We start from the raw sequence: 26,444 nt of genomic DNA on the forward strand, positions 1-26,444 counted from the left end.
ATATATATATATATATATATATATATATATATATATATAGATATATATATATAGATATGACTAAGCAATGTGACTCATGTCCCATGACTATTCATTATTACCCAGCTTTTTGCACTCGCCTTGCTAGAATAAGTCATGAATAGTACTCCATTGAGTGAGCACCAATCAGCACTGAATCAGTTGTGGCCATATGACAAGTGGCAAAACTAAATAGTGGCTTCTCAATGCAGGCTCCATGCATCATTGTGACAGTCCTGCAAGGCCTCACCTCATGCTCATATCTCCTAATGAGCTGAGGGTGTGTCGAGTAAGTATTACAATGAGGGCTGCAACCGTTAGCCAATGTTTCCAATGATGTTGCTAAAAAGTTTCAGATACATTGTTGAAAAAGTGATATACTGTAGCAGTAGGTTCTCCCTCGAGTACACATTCTTAGAAGGCACAGGTGTTGACTTTTCAGTCCGCCCTTCATAGTCATCTTTTCAGCCCACGAAGGTATTCTGACATATCTGACTGGATCTATACATTTGAATGTAATGCAAATATAGCTAACATACTTGTAATGTAGTATCATCATTTTGGGTTCTGTTTTATATCGTGCTGAACTGTACTGTACACACTCACCGGCCACTTCATTAGGTACACCTGCTTGTGAATTCAAATAGCCGACTGCTAGTCCAAACAGTGAATCAATAGATAAAGCTTGCAGACACGGCAAAGATGTTCTGTGTGTGTGTGTGTGTGTGTGCGTGCGACCAACCATTAGGAGGGGCGTGATCTGAACGACTTCGACTGTTGTCTGGTTGTTGGTAGGAGAACAACGCCAGGGTTGGGGGGGGGGGGGGGGGGTTTGTTTCCCCCCGTTCCGGGCGTGGTTTCTGAATGACGACGCGCTCCACAGTCCACAGTGCCTCTATCCACCTTATTTTTGAATGCCCCACTGTAAAAAAAGAATCGTGGGTACAAGGTCCGGTTTAACGTGACTCATTGTTGCCGCTTGCCATTTCCTTTGTTATACTCTGGCTGCAGACCCGAATTATAAACCGGAAGCTGGAGTCCGTTATAAAAGTTATAAATATAGTCACGTTATAAACAACTAACCAACGCTGGAGGTCCGTATGGGAACTCGAAATGTGTGTTACTCGAAATGGTTAAAAGTTAAATCAATTTGGTGGCGTTTTACTGCCATGTAACATAGCTAGCTAGCCGCTAACATTAGCCACCACAGTTAGTAGCCGACTACCCACAATGCATTACGTTATCCCAGCACCCGAACGACACGGCTGTAGAGCAGAATGGCTCTGCTGTAAAAGGGTAAAATCCTCAGACGTTTTTTTTGTCGGGGGCTGGGGGGTTATCTAAATTGGTTACACCGGAAATAGAACCCATAGTTAACGTAAGGCAAAATGGCCGCCAAAAATAAGGTGGATAGCTGACATGCAATCAGAAAGAGAATCAGCTGTTTTTTCCTGGGTAGTTATGGAAAGTCGGTTCTTCTTCATTGACGTGTGATTTAAATGTAGTGGGTTTCTTCTCGCGGGAAGACATCTTGAGACTAGTGTAACGTCACCGTCAAAATCCTATATATGTCTGGAACTACAACCCTCATGATGTGTTAGCACTGTTTGTTTGTTGTATCTTGGAGCTAAACCTGAGCCTGACATGTTCAGCACTGTGTGAGTGCTCTTCACATGCCAGATAAGCACCGTGTTAGCATCCTGAAGCTCTACTGACAGGCTGGGCTCAGTGTTAGCATCCTGAAGCTCTACTGACAGGCTGGGCTCAGTGTTAGCATCCTGAAGCTCTACTGGCAGGCTGGGCTCAGGACACACAGCAGTAATGTAATGGAGAAACACTGACTGAGGTCTGGCCAGCTACCATCAGAGAGAGAACGCTGACTTGGCAGGTCTGTCAGCCCATAAGATGCTCAAACTCTGCAGGCTTGTACTTTTCTCGTTTGCTCTAAAGCCCCAAAACGCACCGGGAGCGAAACTTGACGCGCGTCATTTTCTGCCCCTATAAGCGCACTGCAAGCATCCAGATCTGAAATGTATACACACCAACAGAATGACAGAACCGTCAGTATTTTTGGGGGAAAGGCCACTAATTGATACTGTATGTAGGCAGGCACAATGACCGATGAATTGTGATGTCGTCATGTCTACGGCATCGTCAGTGATGTCACTCGGGCACTCAATGATGTCATCAGTGATGTGATGGTCACTCGAGCAATTGTGATGTCATCAGTGAGGCGGCGCGGCGAGGCCGAGTTACGTATGCAAGCGAAGGGGCCGAGCTGCAGGGCGTGCGAGCAGCCGAGCCAGCGAGCCCACGCAGTCGGGGAGCCTAGGAATCAAGAGCTTTCTAGTATAAATAAATACACATAAATTAATGAACACAAACAGGTTAATATGATTGTACGTGCTTGTTTAAGAATCATTTCTCCCAGGGGGGCACGGTGGCGCAGTGGTAGCGCTGTCGCCTCGCGTTCGATTCCCACCTGGGACTAGCTGTGAGCGCTGAAGGAGTGCGTGCCCGTCCGCATGTCCTCGAGCGCCCACCGCCCGGGTGGGGTCGTCAAAAGGGCCTTTCTGTGTGGAGTTTGCATGTTCTCCCCGTGCCTCCCGGGGGTTTCCTTCATATAGGAACCCCCTTCACCAAAACATGCAATATCCTGGTTGCTAATGTGGTTCCTCCTCTGGTCGTTCGGGGCGCCTGTTCGGAGGGAGGGGAACTGGTTGGAATAGCGTGATCCTCCCACGTGCTATGTCCTACCGGTGAAGCTTCCCCTGTCAGGTGAAAAGAAGCGGCTGGCTAACTGCCCATGTCTCTGAGGAAGCATGGAGCCAGTTTCGGCTCTCTCCAGATCGGCAGAGGGTGGAGCAGCAACCAGGATAAATAAATTAAAATTAGCACTAATGGGGGATAAAGATGGGATAAAAAATTGCACTAATGTGAATAAGTCAAATATGAACTTACCATTTCCTTAAAAAACAAAACAACAACCGGTGGACCAAGCTATCTTTGAACACATTAGTATTCACCGTCATTTGAATGCAGTGAAATGCTGGCTTTCATCTAGCAGACTTGACCCGAGGTAACCCCCGTCTGTCTGTCTCCCTCCCTCAGCAGGATTATTATTAAGAGAGGGAAGGAGACAAGAGGGGCTCTGAGTGTAGCTGAATACAGTCGGCCCATTGTGTCTGTTTGAGTCACAACACATCACAGAAGCACCTAAACACACACTTAGAGGCTGTGGGGATCCTGGAGATGTTCATTAGCAATCAAGGAGCAGTTCTGTGGGGTTCCATCTGCTCAGGAAACTCACTTCTCTTTTTTACCCTCATTCATTGTGTCGGCTCTCTTTCCTCCGTCTCAGCTGCTTTCTTAGAAAGGAATGTAAAGAGAAACCCCTCCTCCAACTCCACTCCTCCAAACCATGTGTAGAGGATGTAAAGAAAAGGATACAGGGGCAAGAAAATCAGAATCACTTTTATTGCCACAGTATGCAAGTTCCATACGAGGAATTTGTCTTAGCGTCTGTATGCAGCGTAGCGGTCACATCAATATACAGAGATAAGAAGTAGGAAGATAACTAAAGACAATCGCAAAGCTGCAAGTGCAATCAAATCGAGTCAATATATACAATATGTACATGAGTGGTGAAGTGTTCTGTGGATGATAAATGTGAATTTACCGTTGGATTTACATGAGATTTACAGACTGAGTTAAATAGACGTTAAATAGGCGGTGGATTTACATGAATTTACAGTCGGAGTTAAGTAAGAGTTTGCATTGAATGTACATGAAATTTACAGGCTAAGTTAAATAGGCATTAATGTGCAGGGAATTTACATGAATTTACAGTCCCAGTTAAACAGGCATTAAATTAGATGCAGTATGAGTTCCAGTTTTATGGGGGGGGAGTTCAGTTGAGTTTAGGAGGAGGTAGTGAGTGTGTGTGTGTGTGTGTGTGTGTGTGTGTGTGTGTGTGTGTGTGTGTGTGTGTGTCTGTGTGTGTGTGTGTGTGGGGGGGGTGTTGGTGAGGTCCTTGGCGGAAGGGGTTTCCGGGCCTTGTTGGTGAGGCTGATGGCGGTTGGGAAGAAGCTGGTCTTGTGGCGGGTGGTTCTGGTCTTGGCAGACCTCAGTCTCTTGCCGTGGGGGAGCGTCTCAAAGAGTTTGTGGCCAGGGTGGGAGGGGTCGGCCATGATCTTGCGAGACCGCTTCAGTGTCCTGGCTGCGTGCGGTCCTGGAGGGATGGCAGGTTGCATAAAATCACATTTTAACAATCTGTTTAGTCTCTGGTCTTGATAGGAGAAGTTGATTCAGGAGCCCTATAGGAGCTCTGAAATTAAGTGGTCCATAATTGGGGTAGCACAAGTTCACTTAACATCTGATAGTAAAATGTGATTTATCTGCATATCTGATCTGGATAAGGCCGGGGAGAGAAGGTGTAAACACACAGAGCACGTCATGCGACGGGGATGTGATCGGATCTGCCAGACCTTGAGGTGCTCTGGCTCGCATTGAGATTGAGATCGGATCTCCGAGTCCACCAGGTGTATGTCAATGAAAAGTCGGTACATTATGTTCACGTTTGTGAGAAAGTACCGCCCACAGCGTAGAAACGTCTTCTGGACTCAAACTGAAGTCGCCACCCTTTCAGAACTCCAGCATGATCCACTCCCATCAGTCATCACTCCTCATCCTGGTCCACAGAGACGGAGTCGCTGTAGCAGCGTTAGCACAGCAGCTAACCTTTGCAAACGGTTGCATAAAACAACCTATCATTTGTCATTGTTGTTGTGTACTATGAAAGAATCGGAAAAGACTACCGGACGGAATGGAAAAATGGAATCGACTGTGAAACATGGAATATTGCAGAATTTCTCATGATTTGGCTGAAATTGATCAAAAGTAGTCCTGATGATCAAAATTAAAAGTAGGCCTAATTATTGTAGTAACCTAAATTATTTCATAATTGTAAAATAGGCCCAGAGAAATAATTCCTTTTTCGAGGGGGGTGTTGTCAGAGGTGGGCTGGGGTCGTGGGAGCCTTACGTTACCTCACAACTTGGTTTTCACTTTCAGAAACATGTCGGAGAGGCTGAATTAGGGAAAAAAGAAAAGTGAAAAAATTTCATATGGCCCCAGACCCTTCCCAGTGCAAATTAAAAGTTAATCCGGGCTAGTGTACAGTATCTCCTCTAATCACTCTACATCTGCCATATTCGTTTGTGTTGTTGACAGTCCCCCCCCCCCCCCCCCCCACCTGCTGCACGCGTTGCTCCCCCCCCCCCACCTGCTGCCTGCGTTGCTCCCCCCCCCCCCCCCCCCCCCACCTGCTGCACGCATTGCTTCCCCCCCCCCCACCTGCTGCCTGCGTTGCTCCTCCCCCCCCACCTGCTGCCTGCGTTGTATTGTGACACACAAAAAGAGATGTGGTCAAAAATGCAGACCGAAAGCACAAAGCAGACAACGAGAATGCACGTGAAAATGAATGCACGTATAAATGCAAATGGCGTGATTGGATTGTTGATGATCCAGATAGCATAATATTGCAGATTGCATTGGTGAAAGTGGTCGGTTATCCAGATTAAATTATATTGTTTTACATTGACAGTTTTATGTGTGAGAGTCTACACCCACGCATGCGCGCATACACGCACACACACACACACACACACACACACACACACACACACACACACGCACACACACACGCACACACACACGCACACACACACACACACCTTCCTTTTTAAAGCAATTTGGAAAGTTGATAACCTGACACTGAACCTGGTGGGGCCTTGTGCGAGCAGCAGAGGACTTGGCCTAATGAATAGCACTGTCCTCCTCTCTACACAAGTCTCTAGAGATTTCTGCCCTGTCAGCACCTTCGCACAAAACACTCGGGCTATTTTTAAATGGCACAGTCACAGCCACTATGCTTACTATTATTTTCCCGCTCAACCCCAAAATGTTTTGCCGTTTCTATTCTTAGCATTTGTGCTTTGGCAACAACAAGACATTATCGCCTTATCTCACAATACCCTAAAGCAAGCAGGTTTGATGCTGCGGGGGTTGTCGGTTGCTGCTCAGATTTCAGGTCTGGGAACCGACAGGGAGACAGAGCCTAGCCTACGTGTAGCGCTACGGGCTAGCCTAGCACTACGGGCTAGCCTAGCGCTACGGGCTAGCCTCGCGCTACGGGCTAGCCTAGCGCTACGGGCTAGCCTCGCGCTACGGGCTAGCCTAGCACTACGGGCTAGCCTCGCTCTACAGGCTAGCCTCGCTCTACAGGCTAGCCTCGCTCTACAGGCTAGCCTAGCACTACGGGCTAGCCTCGCGCTACAGGCTAGCCTCGCTCTACAGGCTAGCCTCGCTCTACAGGCTAGCCTAGCACTACGGGCTAGCCTCGCTCTACAGGCTCTGACACCTGTGGCCATGGTACATTTATTGTTAGATTGGAAATAGGACCTGAGGTACATTAGGTAGGCAAACTAAACACTAGATGTAGCCGATTGTTGAGTAAAGGAATCAGATGTGGGGGATCCCTGTCGTCTCTTTAAGACTTTTGTAAAGTAGCAGCAGCAGCTGCTTTTCTAAATACTCAAAGACATTTAAACATAATGTTATTGGGTGGAGGAGTTTGTACAGTATATCCAAGAGTATTTGGTGCAGATTTGTAGATTTAATGTTGGTGCAGATTTGTAGATTTGATGTTGGATGTGTGTGGTGACAAACGAGGCAAAGCGACAGGCTAAGTCTCTTTAAACAGCACTGATCTGTTTCTCTGTTGTGTCTTGTTTCTGCAGCGATCCGTACGTCAAACTTTCCCTCTATGTGGCGGACGAGAACAGAGAGCTCGCCTTAGTCCAAACCAAAACCATTAAAAAGGTAAGTCCAAAGGTAAACAATGGCTTTGACTCATCGGTAGCATACTGCCGCTCCCTTCCCTTCCTGTGTCCAGCTAGCTATCAAACCTGAGCTTTCCCCTCATGCGTTTCCTTCCACCATTAGCTCGACAAGTACAATTACAAACACAGATGGGTTTAACTAGTGTCCTCTAGAGAGAGAGTGGCGTCACCGGAGGACCAAAATGCGAGAAAATGAACAGCCAGGAATGGGTCTCGCGCTACTTTTGCATGCTAAAATAAAGCTGATAATGTACAATGTGATTCAAGGGGGGAAAAACCCTTTCAGAGTACAACACAAACTGTCCATTTTGCTGCAACTCGACAGTGCTGCTTAATCCAGGACCTTACTTCCTGGAACTCTTTGAGAGTAAAAAACTGGTCCATTGGAGTGAATGGAGATGTCGGGACTCTTCTATCTACACGGCTCTGGGTTTAACATCGTTGTAATTTGACCGGTGGTTGTCTCCGCCTCCTCCCACGCCTGCGCCACTCACCTTACTACACAGTCATTGCAACAGCGCTTTAATATCACTCACCTGTGCCCTTGACCACTCCCACTGTAAATCACACACCTGAGATGACTAGCTCCTCCTCCTATTCTCTACTACTGTGTGGTGTTTTAACCATGTCACCTGTGAAGGAGGGAACCAAGTGGACAAGTGGCACCAGAATGCAGTCGGAGAGACTAGAGGGAGAGAGACATAGAGAGACTAGAGGGAGAGAGACATAGAGAGACTAGAGGGAGAGAGACATAGAGAGACTAGAGGGAGAGAGACATAGAGAGACTAGAGGGAGAGAGACATAGAGAGACTAGAGGGAGAGAGACACAGAGAGACTAGAGGGAGAGAGACATAGAGAGACTAGAGGGAGAGAGACATAGAGAGACTAGAGGGAGAGACATAGAGAGACTAGAGGGAGAGAGACATAGAGAGACTAGAGGGAGAGAGACAGAGAGACTAGAGGGAGAGAGACATAGAGAGACTAGAGGGAGAGAGACATAGAGAGACTAGAGGGAGAGAGACATAGAGAGACTAGAGGGAGAGAGACATAGAGAGACTAGAGGGAGAGAGACATAGAGAGACTAGAGGGAGAGAGACATAGAGAGACTAGAGGGAGAGAGACATAGAGAGACTAGAGGGAGAGAGACATAGAGAGACTAGAGGGAGAGAGACATAGAGAGACTAGAGGGAGAGAGACATAGGCCGAGCTCCGTCTCCCCCCAATGGACTGTTTCTGGGGGGAAATGTGTACACACCAGGGGGAGCTGTTTCTTCTTATTCAGTGTCACCCTCACTGACAAACTGGTCAGAGGGGCTGTAATTCAGGCAGGGGCGAGTCTGTATTATTCAGTGCAGACATTGTGGAATGATTTGGACTAGACGTGGTTTAAAATGAACTCTTAACGGTTCTGCACACAGCATCTTATACATGCGAGGCCTAGTTCTGTAGGCTGCCGTCTGTTGTGGAATACCAGCATAATGTTTGCCAGATAGACATCAGTTTGACATATTTCTTTGTAAAATGCCTCCTCTCTCTGTGGTTTAGGTCAGCTAGTTGCCAGCCGATCCTCTGCTGGAGTCAGGCAGACATATGCTGCCAGTGGCCCTGGCTGCCTGCCTTCCAGGATATAAATAGCTGACAATGCACTGCTATGTGGAGCAGAAAGGGAAGCGTCTCCGCTAGGGCTCTATGGTCTCTTGTCTATGTGTCTTTAAAGTGGGCCACCCCTGCCGCCATCTTTGTTGTCAAAGCTTAAAGAGTGCTGCTGATGGCAAGATGCACTGGAAGAAATGCGTTGTATTCTCCCCCCCCTTTTCTCCTCCAATTGTACTTGGCCAATTTCCCCCTGCTGCCCCACCCCCTCTGCCGCTCTGGGGAGAGCCGTAGACACGCACACGCTCCCGCCGACGCGTGCGCCAGTTGCCCAGCCACTTCTTTTCACCTGACAGTGGGGAGCCGCACCGGCAGGACGTAGCACATGGGGAGGATCACGCTAATTCCCACCAGTTCCCTTCCGCCCCCCCGAACAGGCGCCGCGACCGACCAGAGGAGGCGCTAGTGCGGAGATCAGGACACATTCCCTACTCCGGCTTCCCACCTGCAGACACAGCCAATAGTGTCGGACGCCCGACCAAGCCAAACACATTCTAAAGCAGAGACTATTATTCGTCGTTAAAACCTACAGTTTACAGGATAGTTTTGCTATTTTATCGAGGAGAAATGGTCAAAATCTGAATATTTCAAGGGCAGTGGGTTCAGTGGGAACTCTTGATATCGCAGCAAAGTTATTTTAACAGAGATGTTATTTTATCGCTGCAGTAAAATATGAAGTGTTTATTAATCAGAGAGACTTGTGAAATTAAGGCTTCATTGACATTCTGGTGTTTGCCTTGTGTCAATAACCAAAGGCATTTTAATGAGGACTGTCACATAGTTCTCAGACTAATAAAATATAAACTGGGTCTGTCTGAGAGAGACAGGCAGAGGAACAGAGGGTCTGTCTGAGAGAGACAGGCAGAGGGACAGAGGGTCTGTCTGAGAGAGACAGGCAGAGGAACAGAGGGTCTGTCTGAGAGAGACAGGCAGAGGAACAGAGGGTCTGTCTGAGAGAGACAGGCAGAGGAACAAAGGGTCTGTCTGAGAGAGACAGGCAGAGGAACAGAGGGTCTGTCTGAGAGAGACAGGCAGAGGAACAGAGGGTCTGTCTGAGAGAGACAGGCAGAGGAACAAAGGGTCTGTCTGAGAGAGACAGGCAGAGGAACAGAGGGTCTGTCTGAGAGAGACAGGCAGAGGAACAAAGGGTCTGTCTGAGAGAGACAGGCAGAGGAACAGAGGGTCTGTCTGAGAGAGACAGGCAGAGGGACAGAGGGTCTGTCTGAGAGAGACAGGCAGAGGGACAGAGGGTCTGTCTGAGAGACAGGCAGAGGAACATGTCTGAGAGAGACAGGCAGAGGAACAGAGGGTCTGTCTGAGAGAGACAGGCAGAGGAACAGAGGGTCTGCAGACACATGTAGAGTTGATCCTTCCAGCAAGTCAGTGGAAATCCTCATGGCTGTTGATCTGGAGACCTCAGATCATTGGGCCATGATGGAAGCTACAAAGTTCCTCAACACCTGAAGAGGATCATGGCAGCGTTGTCGCCTAGGCATGGGTCGGTTTGAACATTTTGAAACCGGTTCGATATTCCCAAAAAACGTATCAAACCAGTATATAGAATTTTACATGTATTTTTTATTTATTTTTTTGTAGCCCATAAATGACTAATGCGACTGCAGTTTGTAGCGATAATGCACCTCTAAGCTGGTATGCCAACCAGCACTAACACCGAATAAAAATAAGCAGAACCATTTAACTGTAACAACACACTGTTTTCTTTTCTCATAACTATTCAGCTTAACTTTTCTTCAAACATCAACATAATAAACAAAATAAGACTTTTGCCTACTAGTGCAACTTGAGAGGAGGCTAATACGAAAAATAGTGCAATCAGAATGGATTGGCACTATTTTCTTTTTGTAAAATTCATTTTTTTCGGTTCGCACGTGATCAAACCGGTTTGGGCTCGTACACCGAACCGAACCGGTAAAACCGGAAATCGACCCATGCCTACTGTCGCCTCACAGCAAGAAGGTTGTGGGTTCAATTCCCGCCTGGGATGCTGTTGGTACTGTGGGGGTACAGTATGTCTCCCCATGGCTTCGGTGCCTGGTGCCCCTGTTGGGCTGTCCTGTGAAAAGAGCCTGTCTGTGTGGAGTTTGCATGTTCTCTCTGTGCTCCCTGGTGGTTTCCTCCATATATAACCCCTCACTAAAAACATGCAAGAAGATCGTTGTCTGACCAGCGGCGGTTGGAAGAAGTTGGTCCCCGGGCGCTTCATGCTGCAGCTGCCCACCGCTCCTGGCCTGAACCATGGAGGAGGAGGACGAGCCAGGATGGCTCAAACGGGGGAGGACAAATTTCACGGCACCTCCAAAGCACGTGTGTGTGTGTGTGTGTGTGTGTGTACTGGCTGCTGTGCACGTGTGTGTGTGTGTGTGTGTGTGTGTACTGGCCGCTGTGCACGTGTGTGTGCATGCACCGGTGTTTGTGACAAATAAAGACGGGGTTTGCCCGTCCGGTTTTAATCTTAATTTCTCACTCAGGCTCTCCTCTCTCACTCCCTCTTGGATATGTTTCTGGTGGTACACTACTAGGGATGCACCGATCCACAGTTTTTCACTTCCGATCCGATTCCGATACCTGAATTTGGATATCTACCGATACCGATATAATTCCGATACCGATATTTTTCTTGAATATACAGTATAGGCAAAGATTTGGCCAATTAAAGATTTTCTTTTTAAATATACCTTGCAAAAAGCAGAAAAATTTAAGAAAATATACAAGGCAAAGAAGGATACTATTATACATGGGAAAATTACGGCCAGTGCCCCCTGTGCGGCCCACGCTGGAATTGCATTTTTTATTTTTTTATTTTTATTTCTTTCGATTCCGATTCGCGAATTATGTCAGTATCGGCACCCGATACCGATATTGGATCGGATCGGTCCCATCCCTATATACACTACTACATACCATGTAAACATGACGTCCTGGGTTTCCCCTCTCACACTCTTTCAAGTCCCTCTTCTTTGAACAATCTAATAAAGATAAAGATGCCAAACAAAGAAATCTGATCTTTGTAAACCAATGATGTTGCTCCACAGGCTTCAATGTGTGCTTAATTTATGATTAAAGTAACCATGTCTATATTTGGTTTTCTCTTTCAGACCCTAAATCCCAAATGGAACGAGGAATTCTACTTCAGAGTGAGTGCTGTTTTAAAAGCATAGCTTTTTATACTGCAATATGCCTCAAAATGATCTTTCTTCCCAATATACATCCTCCAGAAAGACTTACTGCACATATAATATACATCCTCCAGAACAGTGGTTCTCAAATGGGGGTCCGGGGACCCCCAGGGGTCTTTGAGGGGGTTCCAGGGGGTCCCCAGCCAAAAGGGGGGTAATTTATTTCCGCTAAAATTCAAATTCATAAGTAACACAATGACTATTTTGGTCATGGGTTTGATACACTTTCTGTACTAAAACATCTAAAAGCATCAATCGTATTATCATATGAGGCACCGTGGGACAAAATCCTATCAAATGGGGGTCCGTGGTCTAATCTTTGTCAGTTTAGGGGTCCGTCATGTGAAAAGATTGGAGAAGCACTGCTCCAGAAAGACCTACTGCACATATTTTATACTCTAGTGGTCATGGTAGATTTGTTAATCTCTTGCAGCAGTTGAACTGAGAACATCTCCCTCACTGTTGTGATCCAACAGGCTGTATTCAAGTTTACAAGCCAAGCCACACGCATATGATTACTGCCTCCTGCTTATTTATAGAAGAATCATAGTTCAGTCAGTATAGTGTAACGATTAAAGGAGGAGATTAACTATCTTTCACCTGCACTATTTTGGTACTTGTGAATTATTGTTACCCAAAGGCAAACAGGCAGGCAGTTATCCACAAAGTGTTGTTGGCTCTATGTGTTACCTAACCACTGGATGACTACTCTCTCTTAAAGTCGAACTGAACCCGTTCGTCACGTGCAAAATGAGTCCGTTTCAGACTGAAAACATAGTTTGTCTGAGATGACAGGTTGAGAGGCGGGTCCTAGTATCATGTCGATGATTTTATTTGACAATTCTGCGGACTGGATTGGGCTTTGGCCAATCCTGGCGTGTTCCGCCTCCAAATCGAGTGGGATTCAGTCGTGTTGTGGCGCTCTCCTCGGGAAGAGCCTGCTGACGCGAGGTTAGTGGCTGAGTGGAGCTCAGCGAGCAGCAGGCTGCCAGCTGCCTTCGTGTTGCCGAGCGGAGAGTGCAGCACGTCGGCCTGGAATCTCCGAAGTGCGACCCCTGACAACCAAGCTCTCGGATGCGCGCGCCATTATCGCTGCTGTAAATACGATATCCCTGGAATGCGCGTTTTAACGAGCCAGTTACATTTCTTTGCATTCTTAGAGATTATAGTTTTTGTTTTTTGTTCATGTTTCTAACAATTGGCCAAGTTAGTAGTTAGTTTATGGGATAGGAATTATGCCAGATGACAGGCACTGGGCGCCATTTTCGACTAATTGGAAGAGAAAATTATCCTGAAATGAAGATTTGATTGACAGCTGCATGTCGTGATATGATTGGTTGAAATGGGGTAGAAATTTGATAGTACTAGCTACTAGGTGATGTCAGCAAACTGTACATTACTGTTATCAATGAAATCTTGAAAAATGAACTTTTGATGTGCAAAAGTGTGAAAAACTAAAGAAATTAGATTGTTGTGATTTTCTTTACATACATTATTAAATAGGTGCACTGCATACCCAGGTATTTGAACTAAAAGAAAAGAAAAGTCATTCTTGGGTTCAGCTCGACTTTAACGTCCCCTCTTGTTCTTTCACTGCCAACACAGGTGTGTCCTCAGAATCACAGACTGCTCTTTGAGGTGTTTGATGAGAACAGATTGGTAAGATTGACACTTCATCATCTCTTCCCCCTTTACCCCCTGTGTAACTTATGTTGAACTAGGACTAATGATGATAACGCTCCTGGTTTCTTTAAGGATTTTAAGTTTAAAAAAAATGACTGACAACATCGAAATGCAATGTGTAACTGATATATTACTGTAACACCCCGTCTACACCTGGTTTTTAAATGTGAGCTGTATCTGGATAAGTTATCTGGATGTTATCCGGACAAGGAAAATGCATGTTAATGCAAGGTGTAAATGTGTCGTGATCAGGATTTGATCAGATCTGCCTGACCACATCTGGAGGTAGTCTGGGTCGCATTCACCCCGTTTACACCTGGTTTTTAAATGTAAGCTGTATCGGGATGAGTTATCTGGATGGTATCTGGATAAGGAAAAATACATGCTAATGCAAGGTGTAAATGCACCGTGATCAGGATGTGATCAGATCTGCCTGACCACATCTGGAAGTAGTCTGGCTCACATTGTGTCCAGAGATCTCTTTCACACCATTTACACCTGTTTTTTTTTTTATGCGACCATTATCCAGATAACGTATCTGGATACAGGTCGCATTTAAAAACCAGGTGTAAATGGGGTCTAAGTCATCATAGACCTGATATCTGAGTTGAATTGCATAATGTAGACTCATATCTGCAGCCTCATTTCTTCACAGTCATCCTCTTTTGCACTCTCCAACACATTGCCAGATTTCATTTCACAGGATTTTAGCTACGGACTCTTACAGCAGTATTATGTAGAAGCTGTGTTTCCCCTAACATTCTAAAAAAAAAAAAAAAAAAGCTTTTTTAGATTTTTTCCCGGCTCTCCCCAAATTTTTAATAAACCTTTATGGCCTATTATTACAATACAATAATACTGGCGTTGACAGTGTTGACAGTAATAGAAGATGCCAAATCATTCAAAACAATAAGCATTTTGCTTTTAGGATCATTGTGCCAGTGTGCGGCGCTGTTCCAAAACGTGTCAACGTGTGTCGTTGCCTGGGAAACGCACATCCCATAATACAACTGTTCAAATCGCATCCCCTAATAGTATGATGATACTTGGGATGCCATTGCGAACATAGATGCGAACAGGTAAGCTAAAAGTTTAGCGTCGCCAGTGAGCGCCCCCACCGTTGCGGTCGGGGGTATGTTTCGAAATCCCTCCAGGCCTGAACATTTTTCTAGGGGAAACACTGAGAAGTATTATGTATGAAGTATTATATCTGTAGCAGTATTAGTATGATTTTGAATTGAAGCAAAGGAAATGCAGTGGCGGGGAAGAGGGGAGGCGGGACAGCTTGTCCTTCTGCAGCTATTTTTCTCCCAAGAAACACAAAGCCTTTTAAGACTGTGGTCCACTAACAACTCCTACGCCCCGCCCCCTTTATGTCATCGTGCTTCTCAGATCCTAATTTCTCAAATGTTTCCTAGACTTGTGAAATGATTAACCCATTGATACCGGATGCAGCATTTGTGTGTGTATCCCTTTAAGATCCCTTTGTGTATCCCTTTAAGACCGCGAACCGCGGTTCGCGGTCTTAAAGGGATACACACACAAATGAGGGATATACACGCAAATGCTGCATCAGGTATCAATGGGTTAAGCCTGTCATAGGCTTTCAGTTGCCATGAGGACTAGATTACATTTCTGCACCCTGTCAAATGCCACAGTGAAGAAAAGCAGGAGTAGACCTTGGTAATCAATCGTCAATGCTCTCTCCATCCATCCAGTTGTCTGGTATCAAGGTTCCTCCACCGCGGCTAACCGATCGTGCTCTTAAAACAGTGGCGATAAAGTTAAATGCTTATTGACTGTCATGGCGTCCTAAGAAGCAAAGGGTTCCCCTGGATGAGGAGGAGGAGAGGGGGCTTGCAGGATACTAAATGCTAGTATTTATTTCTAGTGGCTGCTGTTCAGTAACTCTGGATGTTGATGTTCAGCTTGATGTTTGATATAACAAACCGTGGAGACAGAGATGGTGTTCTTGGCTGGACGAGGGGGATTTTGGTTGGCGGCTTGGTGCAGCGGTGTGGTTTTCCCTCAGCGCAGCGGGGAGCTGTGTCGCCTGGCACAGGACAGAGGAGGAGCAGAGAGCAGAGCACAGGCAGTCTCAAAGCCCTACTCCGCTCCTTATATGACTGAGGAGGAGGAGGAGGTGGTGCTCGCCTGTCTGACTAGATAGGTGCATGCCAACTGCCAAGGCAGCTCCCCCACTGCTGGCCACCATTTCTTTTGAGTGTGCTGCTGGTTCCTCCTGCGTGCATTCATTTATGCTCCATTTGTCAGGAAGGATGGCTGAAAACTGAAAGTAAGCTTTGTGTTGTGGTACTTGTAGTTCCCAAAGTGGGGTACGCGTCCCCCCTAGGGCAGTGATACTCAACTTGCGGCCCCCTGTGTGGCCCGCGATGGAATTGCATTTTTTTGTTTTTTGTTTTACAGTGCACCTGAACGCAACATGCAAGATACCCGCTGAATAAGTGTCCAAATGTTCATGTCATTCTGGCCAATACTCCACTTCTGTTAAAACATTTCAGTCTGGAATATGGAATATCTTTCAATAATCTATGATTTAGCTACTAAATTGTCAAATACCGTCTGTACCGTCTGCTCGCTACCCCTGCACTTATGTATGTACTTTACCATAACTAACTTAACCTGACTAACTATCCGGTGTGCACAACATTGTCAGACTAAACTCCGGATGACACCCCAAAAACCTACAATCCGCTACAGAAAAATGTATATTGTTTGTTTATTAACTGGCCCCTGGCCTTCTATCATTTCTATCAAAGTGGCCCCCGGGCAAAGCAAGTTGAGTATCCCTGCACTAGGGTGTAAAAATATAAGAATAAACCATGGAAATAAATAAAACATTCAAATGAATCTGCTCAAGAGGCACTAATTGCAACTCTCGCACTCCATTTCTTATTTTGCATCACTCCTTCATCACTATAGTTTTCTCTTGCCGTTTTCTAAGCAAAATGTTGTAGTCGTGTAAAGGCGGTTAGATGGCTTCAGAAATCAGGGAAAGGGGGTGCTGATGAAGCCAAAAAAAGTTTAAGACCCACTGCTCTAGATAAATAAACTACCGTAAATTCCGGACTATAAGCCGCGGCTTTTTTCCCGTTTTTTGGCCTTTTTTGCCCCCTGCGGCTTATATAACGGTGCGTCTTATCTATGGATTTTTTCCAAAAAAAAAAAAAAAATCTCTCTTTTTTAGCACTCTTTCTAACTATAAATCCACTTCTGTTTTAATTTCCTCTCTTGCCCTCTTTTAACAACATAACATAACATAACATAACACAACACAGGTAAGCAGAAAGAAAAAGACGAAGCAATCACGCCATGAATGAGGAAATGACTCACCTGCTGGAGGCTGGAGATACACGCTTGGGCTAAACTTTTACTCCGTGAAACACTATCGATTAAGTCCGACATCGCTCAGAGGTTTTGAGCAGCTTGAAAACAAGTTTGAAAACGTGCAGAAGTCCATCCACTCACTCACTAAAGAAACTAAGGCAACCGTGAACAGAGTTTATAATGCGGAAAAGCGCATCCGCGCACTGGAGGACAAAAACAACACAGTGAGTCCGAAAATGGATAAAATGCAAAATCGAAACCCTGCACACGCAGGTTGATGACTTAATCAGCAGGAGTAAAATAAATAACATTCGCCTGATCAATGTAAAAGAGGAGCTGAGATTGGTGACATGGACGCTTTTGTGGCAAAATCCTGTGTTACATCCTGGACCTGAAGGAAGGCGAGAAACCACCAGAGGTGGACAGGGCACACCGGGCGCCTCGGCCACGTCCAGACCCCGGCCTGCCACCGAGGGCCATCTTCATCTGCCTACTCCGCTGGCCCGACCGTCAACTCATCCTCCAGGCTGCGGGGAAGAAGCCCCTCACCTGGGAGGGTACGCGCTTTTTCGTCCCGGCAGGACCTCTCCGCGTTGGTGCAACAGAAACGCGCAACATACAACAGCATCATCGAGTCAATGGATATCGCTTTGGCGTACTGTACCCAGCGAGACTCGTCATAACCAGACCGGACTATCTTTAGCACTCTTTCTAACTATAAATCCACTTCTGTTTTAATTTCCTCTCTTGCCCTCTTTTCACCACACCGCGGACACTGTGTGCCCAGCGGCGGAACAAGAGCTCAAAGTGAAACTGCCGAATATCTTTTGAGTTGGACTGGTCAATAGTACTGTGAGTAACTAAAATAAAAAAATAAAAAACGGAATTCTCTCTTCTTTAGCACTCTTTCTAACTATAAATCCACTTCTGTTTTAATTTCCTCTCTTGCCCTCTTTTCACCACACCGCGGACACTGTGTGCACTGTAAAAAAAACAAAAAATACCACAATGTGTGATTTTGTCTGGGGATTAGTGACCTGACTTTTGTTTTGTTGAAATGTTAATAAATGGGAGCTTCCCCAAACAGCCATCTGTTTCCCGACAATCCCCTCTGTGCACGAAGCCTTACATATGGTAATTAAACATCAAAACACCCGCGGCTTATAGACCGGTGCGGCTTATAGAAGAAAAAAATAGTCACCTTTGAAGGTGCGGCTTATAGACCGGTGCGTCTTATAGTCCGGAATTTACGGTACATGTCAAGTTAAACCGCTAAATTACTGAACTGTATCAAAGACGGTTTTAAGACTGAATTTAAGAGGGGAGGTACTGTACATTGCACTACTTTGTTTGTAGGAGGCATGTTATGTCACTGGGCTTGCTGCCATCGGTCCGTGCTTTGGCATTTAGCTTTTCCATACATTTGATATTCTCCATAACATTTCACACACATGTGACTGTGCCTAAACACTGTAGGCAGTGTATCATCACTGAGGTATACGAGGGATCAGCCGAGCAGCATTTTGGTAAACAAACCGCGTCACTGGGTGGCAACGGAAACCCTATGGAGCCCAAGTGGCGCGAGGCTTGTGTGTCTGACTCTAGCCGGCTTGACTCTTGTTTACATTTTAAAAACCTGCGACAGTTCACACGACTTTAACACGGCGTGCATATATTATACATCAAACTCTTGAGCTACTTCTGCTCTCACTCAGAATGTCAAAAATATAAGCGATGTGATGTATAGTTTTTTTAAGATGTATGTTTGGCACAACTCATACTATATTAACTGCCGCGGGGTTCCGCCTTTCTGGGTGGCAAGTGACATCACGCTGATTCGTCCTATAGCTGGGCGCTCAGCCGTGGTTTCTCCCTGGGAGACACCACGCTCTTCTCTCTTGGGCTGTAGTTGCCCTGCCTCCCGTCAATGTTGCCTGTCTGTCTCCTTGTCGCCCTGTTGCCCACAATCCACAGCATTCCTTTTCTTCTTCTTCTTCTTGTCCATTCCCCCCTCTTCTTCCCTTTCCCTCTATGGGGCACCATCAGTGGCCGGGTCGTCGCTACTGCAGCTTGTTTTTTGACGCAGACGGGCCGACACCCACTGAGGACTGGATCATAGGTCTTAGTCAGTCATGGAGGTCCCCGAACAAGGCAGCTCCTTTTGGGACCATACGCGCCTCTGAAAGGCCACATTATCATAGAAGCTTTGTCCATTCTCTCCGCGTCGAGGCAGACAACCCAACCCTCCACCCCCCCCCCCCCCCACACACACACACACTAAGTCTAGCCGCAGGGTAACACAGTGTTACATTTATTCACTTGTTTGAATTCTAATAGGCTGAGGAACCTCTTTTCATACAGGCTTAGGGGTTTCAGACAGATTTCATACGGGGCAAAAAACAGATCATTACCTTTCAGACTTGTAAGTAGTAAGACCTCCAAGTGGAAAGATGTTGACCCAGGCTGCTCCTTGGGACAAGAAATGTATTGGTACAGTCAAGGTGGGGCGAAAACAGGGAAACTTATCCATATCATCCAAAGGTTTAATCTGTTCTAAAATATTCATCTGGTCTACATGTTGCCAGCAGACCCACGGTGTATCTTGGATTACATTCTTAGGCTTGTTCAGACTGCAGATAGATCAGTCATACTTGCTTTGATTGCTTGTCCATACTCATTCAGATTCTCTTTGGGTCTCAGACAGTAGTTACATTGGACAGACGTTTTTGATCAATATGGATATTAAAGTGTCTCTAATGCATCTTGTACCATGTGCTGCTCTAACATTACTGTAGCCTAACGCATTGCTTCCCAAACTGTGGTCCCACTGGTGGTCCGCCAGAGAATTGCAAAAAAAAAGAAGTTTTTTTAATATATATATTATTTTACAGACAACAGTTTTTACATACACATTAACCCTGAGCAGTTGCCAGATCGGGATTCCGATTTTCAGAAATATCGCGATATTTGGGAAACATTTACTTTCAGAGGCTGCAGCAGGCTCAGTTTTAAAGCCGGAGTGAAGTTTCTGGTATCATATGAAACTAGAAGACTTAAGGAATCGATTTGTACCAACCATGTCATGCTAGCTTGTCAGGAAGGTAGCTAAATAACACTCTAAATTTAGGCTACATTTGGGCGAGGGGAAAAAACTTTTTCAAAGGGGTCCTCTTTTCCACAGCCTAATGTTGGCAGGTGTGTGTGTGTGAGTGTCCATTTTGAACCAGCTATAAGCCTTATATTGTCATTTAGCCTTTCTGCTGCTATTGCATGGTTAGATCATCAAATTTTATTTTATGTGGAGTGGAAGTGGTCCCTGGGAAATGTGGTTTGGTACGTACTAGTGGTACTTGGTCGGAAAAGTTTGGGAACCCCTGGCCTAACTTATTGCAAAAGCTGCATCGCCGTAAGAGAGCTTGAGCTCAGCTTGAGCTCAGCTTGAGTGATATTTGGAAGCGAGCAGAGTGGGCCTGTAAAAGCAGCAGCCAGTTGCGTGTTTGGCTGTGTTCAGAGATGGCACATCATGTCTCTTGTGTTTGAAGAAGACTTGGATGGCTTCCCCCCTGAGAGTGCTCTGGGATTTGCCTTATCAAAAGAAGCTGCAATCTGTCAGATATTCTGCTCTTTCTTCTTCTGCTGCTGCTGCCTTTTTTTTTCCAGCTCTATTTTTAGCATCCACTTCCTTCTGCTTCAATGTTGTGTTTCCAAACTACAGGAAGTCATAGGGCTCAGCTTTGATCAGTGTTGGGCAAGTTACTTTCAAAATGTAATCTACTACATATTACTAGTTACTTTCATTTAAAAGTACGGTAATAAGTTACGTTACAATATTACTTTCTGTGTAGAGTAACTCATTACTTATTACACTACTTTTGCATTGCTTTCACCAAAACAACAGCAGCAGCAGAATGACATCGCCGCCCCGGAACCATCCCGCAAAATAATTTCAACCGCCTTGAAGTCAGTGTAAACAATCCAAAATTCGAAATGTTATTCTTTTCCTTTGTGATTGTCATCTATAGTGGTTATTTGCATAAAAACACACAGTTTGATTAGGAAATGATTGTATCTTTTTAAAATATGTGCTTTGATTTAATAAAATGTAATTTAATTTGTAACTTGAGTTACTTGACAAAGTTACTGGTATAATATTACTGAAATCCTATAAGTAATAAGTTATATTACTGAGTTACTGCTAAAAGTAATATATTACATGTAATATGTTACTTTTGTAATGAGTTACCCCCCAACACTGGATTTGATGGTGCCTTTTGCATTTTTCGGGGACTAATATGGGCTATATTTGGTTTTGGTAGGGAGTTCAGGAAGGAAATAATCTCGTCTTAACTGTGAGTGATGTGCCATTGCCTGGGGTATGGATGTGTGTTTGGGATACTGCTAGTCCCAGCTGTGTGCAAACCCTGGTCTCTGCTAGTCCCAGCTGTGTGCAGACCCTGGTCTCTGCTAGTCCCAGCTGTGTGCAGACCCTGGTCTCTGCTAGTCCCAGCTGTGTGCAGACCCTGGTCTCTGCTAGTCCCAGCTGTGTGCAGACCCTGGTCTCTGCTAGTCCCAGCTGTGTGCAGACCCTGGTCTCTGCTAGTCCCAGCTGTGTGCAGACCCTGGTCTCTGCTAGTCCCAGCTGTGTGCAGACCCTGGTCTCTGCTAGTCCCAGCTGTGTGCAGACCCTGGTCTCTGCTAGTCCCAGCTGTGTGCAGACCCTGGTCTCGCCCCCCTGTCCCACTCCTCCACACTCCCCCTCCTGTCCTCATTCTTCCTCACAGCTTCTCTCTCTCTCTCTTCCTCCCCTGAGAGCCATGGCCTGGTGTCAGATCAGGGCCAGCTGAGAGCCATGGCCTGGTGTCAGATCAGGGCCAGCTGAGAGCCATGGCCTGGTGTCAGATCAGGGCCAGCTGAGAGCCATGGCCTGGTGTCAGATCAGGGCCAGCTGAGAGCCATGGCCTGGTGTCAGATCAGGGCCAGCTGAGAGCCATGGCCTGGTGTCAGATCAGGGCCAGCTGAGAGGGTGCTGTTAGTTTGCCCCAGAGTTGTTGCAGTTAAAGAGAGACAGCATGGAGGGAGGAGGAGAGCAATTTGAGGGAAGGCTGGTGGTGAGAGATGATGTTCAGTCACCAATTATATATCCAGATAAGATCATATTTTAATGAGTGGTAAATTGGGTCAACGGGGAATTGTTCTGTGCTTCTACTACAAGTACTCTGCACGTGTAACTCAGCAGCAGTTTGAGGTAAAGAGAGTAGTGATGCACCGATGTGAACATTTTGGCCGATACCGATAACCGATATTAACATTGCTGTTATGGTCGATTATCGATATTTACCGATGTCGATATGATCTGTATAAAAAAACAAATTTTTATAATATTAAAATTTTGTACATACTGAAAAACACATGTAAACACTGAATTTGAAAAAGTAATGCATTTCTTTATTTCCAAAACATTTGGAAAAGCCCATAAATCATAGATTTACCTCATTATTTCATCTCAATGTGAACATTTTGGCTGATAGCGATAACCGATATTAACATGGCAACATCGGACCGATGCCGATATGTTAAAAAATGGCTAACATCTGCCGATACCGATGTGATCGCCGATATATCAGGCATATATCGTGCAGCCCTAAAAGAGAGTGAAGTGGGAGGTCTGGTTGAGTTACGGTGTGGGGGGGTTAAGAAAAACGTCAAGAAGACTGTCTAGAACTGGGAGTGAGGAGGAGGAGGAGGACAGCAGACCTTTACGAGACGTGAGGGGTCAGGTCAGGGTAGACCTGTCAAACAGAGACGTTGTGGAGCGAGAGGATGAGGCGGGTGCTAGTCGGTAAGAAGAAGTGGGGGGACAGTCAGTGTGTCGGCAGTTGAGGGGCAGCATGGGGTTTGAAACAGGAGGTGGTGGAGCCATCTGTAGTCACGTGACTGACGAGCAAGCCCCACTGTCACCTCGGAAGCCAGGAGCGCCGGCCCGCTCTTATCCAATCACGCCAGGAATGCTGGCCGTCACTCGGGCTCAGGCTATTTCTGCTGTCTGTCGCTGTTGCTCGCTAGTGCTAAGAGTTTGCCATACATGCCTTAGTTTTGTGTTTCTCCCTGTCTTCCTCCCCCTCCACCTCCCCTCCTCACCCTTTGCTCTGTGTGTTGTCAGCTCTCTTGCTCTCTTGTTTTTGTGCTGCTGTGAGTTTGCTGCTCTTCTCTCCTTCATACGCTTCACTGTAGGAGGGGAAAGTTGTGGAAGAAAGTCGGAGAGGGGGAAGGAGGGAGGGGAGAGGGGAGAGGAGGGAGAGAGACTAGAGAGAGAGAGAGAGAGAGAGAGGGGATCAGACAGCCAAAGGAGAGAAGTGGGCGACAGTTGGAGACGGAGACGGCAGCCAGCGGAGTGAACCAAGCAGCCAGAGCCAGAGAGAAAAGGGGAACTGAACTGTAGGGACGTGCGAGGTGAAGACATGTCCCACCGTCTGCGTCTCTACTTTGGCTCGGGCCGCAGTAACACAGCGCCGGAGCTGGAGGTGCTGGAAGGAGACTCTGTGCCGGAGCAGCAGCAGCAGGGAGACGACCGAGATGTGGCCATGTCATTCCGCGTGCAGCCACCTCCGGCGGCGGCGTCGTCGAGGCCGTCTCGGGAGGAAGCCAACGCAAGACAGCGCTTCTTCTCACCGAGCTCTGTGGCGCCGACGACGTGCTGCTCGGAGCCCCTGCTGAAACGCAGCTCGTCCATGTTCATCCCGCAGCTCGCCCCGTCGGCCGAGCCGCGGCCCACCAAGAGCTCCTCCATGCAGATCTCCCTCCAGCGCTCCAACGGACAAGGCGGTAGTGATGCGAGTGGACCTGCCGACGATGGGCCGCCACCCTGCTACACTCCAGGACCGGCTCCCGCCTACACAGAACCGCTGGTCCACACCGACCTTCCACGACCGCCACCTCCTCCGTACTACAGCCCAGAAACGTTAAACTCGCCATCGCCGAGTTATCCTACAGAGGCGGACCTGCCCAAACGCCGGGTCTTCAGTATCGGTTCGAATGGCCACTCTGTGAGCAACAGAGGCCAACCCGGCTTCAGCTTTGGTGGGATTTGTATCCAGAGAAACTCTCCCGATGGTTCCGACGTCCAACATTTCAGAATCCTGCCTTATGGCGGTACCGGCTGGTCTGTTCAGCAGCAGAGCGTGGACCCTTGCGGTGGTACTGGCTGGTCTGTTCAGCAGCAGAGCTTGGACCCAGGCACTGCTGTCAACGGTGGAGCCCAGAGACTGGTGTTTCAGCTCCAGCAAAATCAGAGCCCGGATCAGAGCCAGGGGAGGCAACAGGCCGCTTCATCATCCCAGGGAGAACTTGCTGATCCGGGCTTTGCCAGCTCCGACGGGGGCCGCGTGGTGCGTCAGCGTTACCCTCGAATTCGCCTGGAGAGAGGCTCGTCCAAACAGAGGCTGGCCCAGGAGAATCAACAGACGAGATCTGGTGCCGATAGTGAAGCTACAGAGGAGAACCAGACAGAGACAGAGACACAGAGAATGGAAGCAAACGACAGATCGAAAGGTTGCACTTTTAAAATCGGCGGGGAGTCTCCCAGAAGGCAGCCTCGTCTCAAGATCTATTTTACCCCTGGCGGTGGTGGAGATCAGGATGTAAGCTTTGGCAATGACCCGACCACCAATAATACCAAGGTAAAGGTTATTGATGGAAAACTCTAGTTGGACGATAATCACTTGAGCCCAGTTCACACCAATTATTCGCAACGCAACACGTTGAAAGTTAGAACAGCTTGCAATGCTCTGAGATGAGACGGCTCTGTTCAGACCGCTGCAACTTTGTTCTACAACCGTTTTGTTCCGTTGCAAATCGAATTGATTGGTGTGAACTGGGCTTGAAAGGTTTCGTCTAAAGCTGTGTGTGAAAAGGTCTCCGTTTTACCTTTTCTTCAACTGATCATGTTGGCTTCAAAATGTAGTGTTGCACCAATCATCTCGCTTTATTATTTTAAAATCCATTTGAGAATGAATGGTAAAAGCAAGCGGGGGAAATGTGATGTTTCTCGTAGGGCTTTTGGCTGAGTACATGATGGTCCATATTTACTTTAATGTAGGACTGTAGAATTTAACAGATAGAAGGAAAGCAGAGTGGACATTCTGCCTAATAACCTATGGAAACTTGGTAGGTTTCTCTATAATATACGAGGGATCAGCCGAGCAGCATTTTGGTAAACAAACCGCGTCACTGGGTGGCAACGGCAATGGAACCCTATGGAGCCCAAGTGGCGCGCGAGGCTTGTGTGTCTGACTCTAGTCGGCCAACTCTGTTTACATTTTAAAAACTGCGACAGTTCACATAACTTTAACACGACATGCATATATTATACATCCAACTCTTGGGCGGCTAATTCTGCTCTCACTCAGAATGTCAAAATATAAGCGATGTGATGTATAGTTTTTGAGATATTAACATTTGTTTGGCACAACTCATACTATTAACTGCCACGGGGTTCCGCATTTCTGGGTGGCGAATGACGGTCACGCTGATTCGTCCTATAGCACATCCAAACTGTGAACTGGGTTAGTAGTATTCCATCTCATTGAATCCAGGCCAGATAAGTAGAGAACCTATTGTCTGATCGGGGGCTGGAAGAGGGTGGTGAAATTCTGGGAAACTGAACAGGCCAGACTGGGAGTTGCTGAGTGAAACCACACACACCGACTTTCTTTTCTTTTGCTCCCACGACCGCAGGCATTTTGAGGTTTTTGACACACATCAGCCTGTTCAGTCACAGTCATGACAGGAAAACAGAAGGAGGCTTAGGGGATAAATGGGTCATTTCTCCTCCATGCACTTGTTGCCTTCTGATTCACTGCAGTCAGTGTGACTGAAGTTTTGGGTAGTACCACTCAGCTGCTGCAGGCAGGGCCCTCTGTGAGACTCAGCAGCAGGCAGGCAGGGCCCTCTGTGAGACTCAGCTGCAGGCAGGCAGGGCCCTCTGTGAGACTCAGCTACAGGCAGGCAGGGCCCTCTGTGAGACTCAGCTGCAGGCAGGGCCCTCTGTGAGACTCAGCTGCAGGCAGGCAGGGTCCTCTGTGAGACTCAGCTACAGGCAGGCAGGGCCCTCTGTGAGACTCAGCTGCAGGCAGGCAGGGCCCTCTGTGAGACTCAGCTGCAGGCAGGGCCCTCTGTGAGACTCAGCTGCAGGCAGGCAGGGCCCTCTGTGAGACTCAGCTGCAGGCAGGGCCCTCTGTGAGACTCAGCTGCAGGCAGGCAGGGCCCTCTGTGAGACTCAGCTGCAGGCAGGGCCCTCTGTGAGACTCAGCTACAGGCAGGCAGGGCCCTCTGTGAGACTCAGCTGCAGGCAGGCAGGGCCCTCTGTGAGACTCAGCTGCAGGCAGGCAGGGCCCTCTGTGAGACTCAGCTGCAGGCAGGCAGGGTCCTCTGTGAGACTCAGCTGCAGGCAGGCAGGGTCCTCTGTGAGACTCAGCTGCAGGCAGGCAGGGTCCTCTGTGAGACTCAGCTACAGGCAGGCAGGGCCCTCTGTGAGACTCAGCTGCAGGCAGGCAGGGCCCTCTGTGAGACTCAGCTGCAGGCAGGCAGGGCCCTCTGTGAGACTCAGCTGCAGGCAGGCAGGGACCTCTGTGAGACTCAGCTGCAG

General features: G+C 47.2%; 1 protein-coding gene across 3 annotated transcripts in view; it reads left to right on the top strand.

Moving 5' to 3' along the window:
• nedd4l (NEDD4 like E3 ubiquitin protein ligase) overlaps nt 1–26,444 on the top strand; it is a gene marked incomplete at its 5' end in the record, with an annotated part of 87,465 nt that overhangs the window by 7,733 nt on the left and 53,288 nt on the right. For 2 of the 3 annotated variants that reach the window (XM_083657803.1, XM_083657804.1), the window contains one exon: nt 23,260–24,477. In XM_083657803.1, the coding sequence (XP_083513929.1) occupies nt 23,260–24,477 (1,218 nt within the window). Of the gene's footprint in view, nt 1–6,818; nt 6,901–11,689; nt 11,729–13,375; nt 13,430–23,259; nt 24,478–26,444 lie in introns of those variants that run through there. The other variant, XM_083657805.1, reaches the window with a different exon arrangement.

Source organism: Poromitra crassiceps (genome assembly GCF_964638095.1).
Source record: "Poromitra crassiceps genome assembly, chromosome: 21".
NCBI lineage: Eukaryota > Metazoa > Chordata > Actinopteri > Beryciformes > Melamphaidae > Poromitra > Poromitra crassiceps.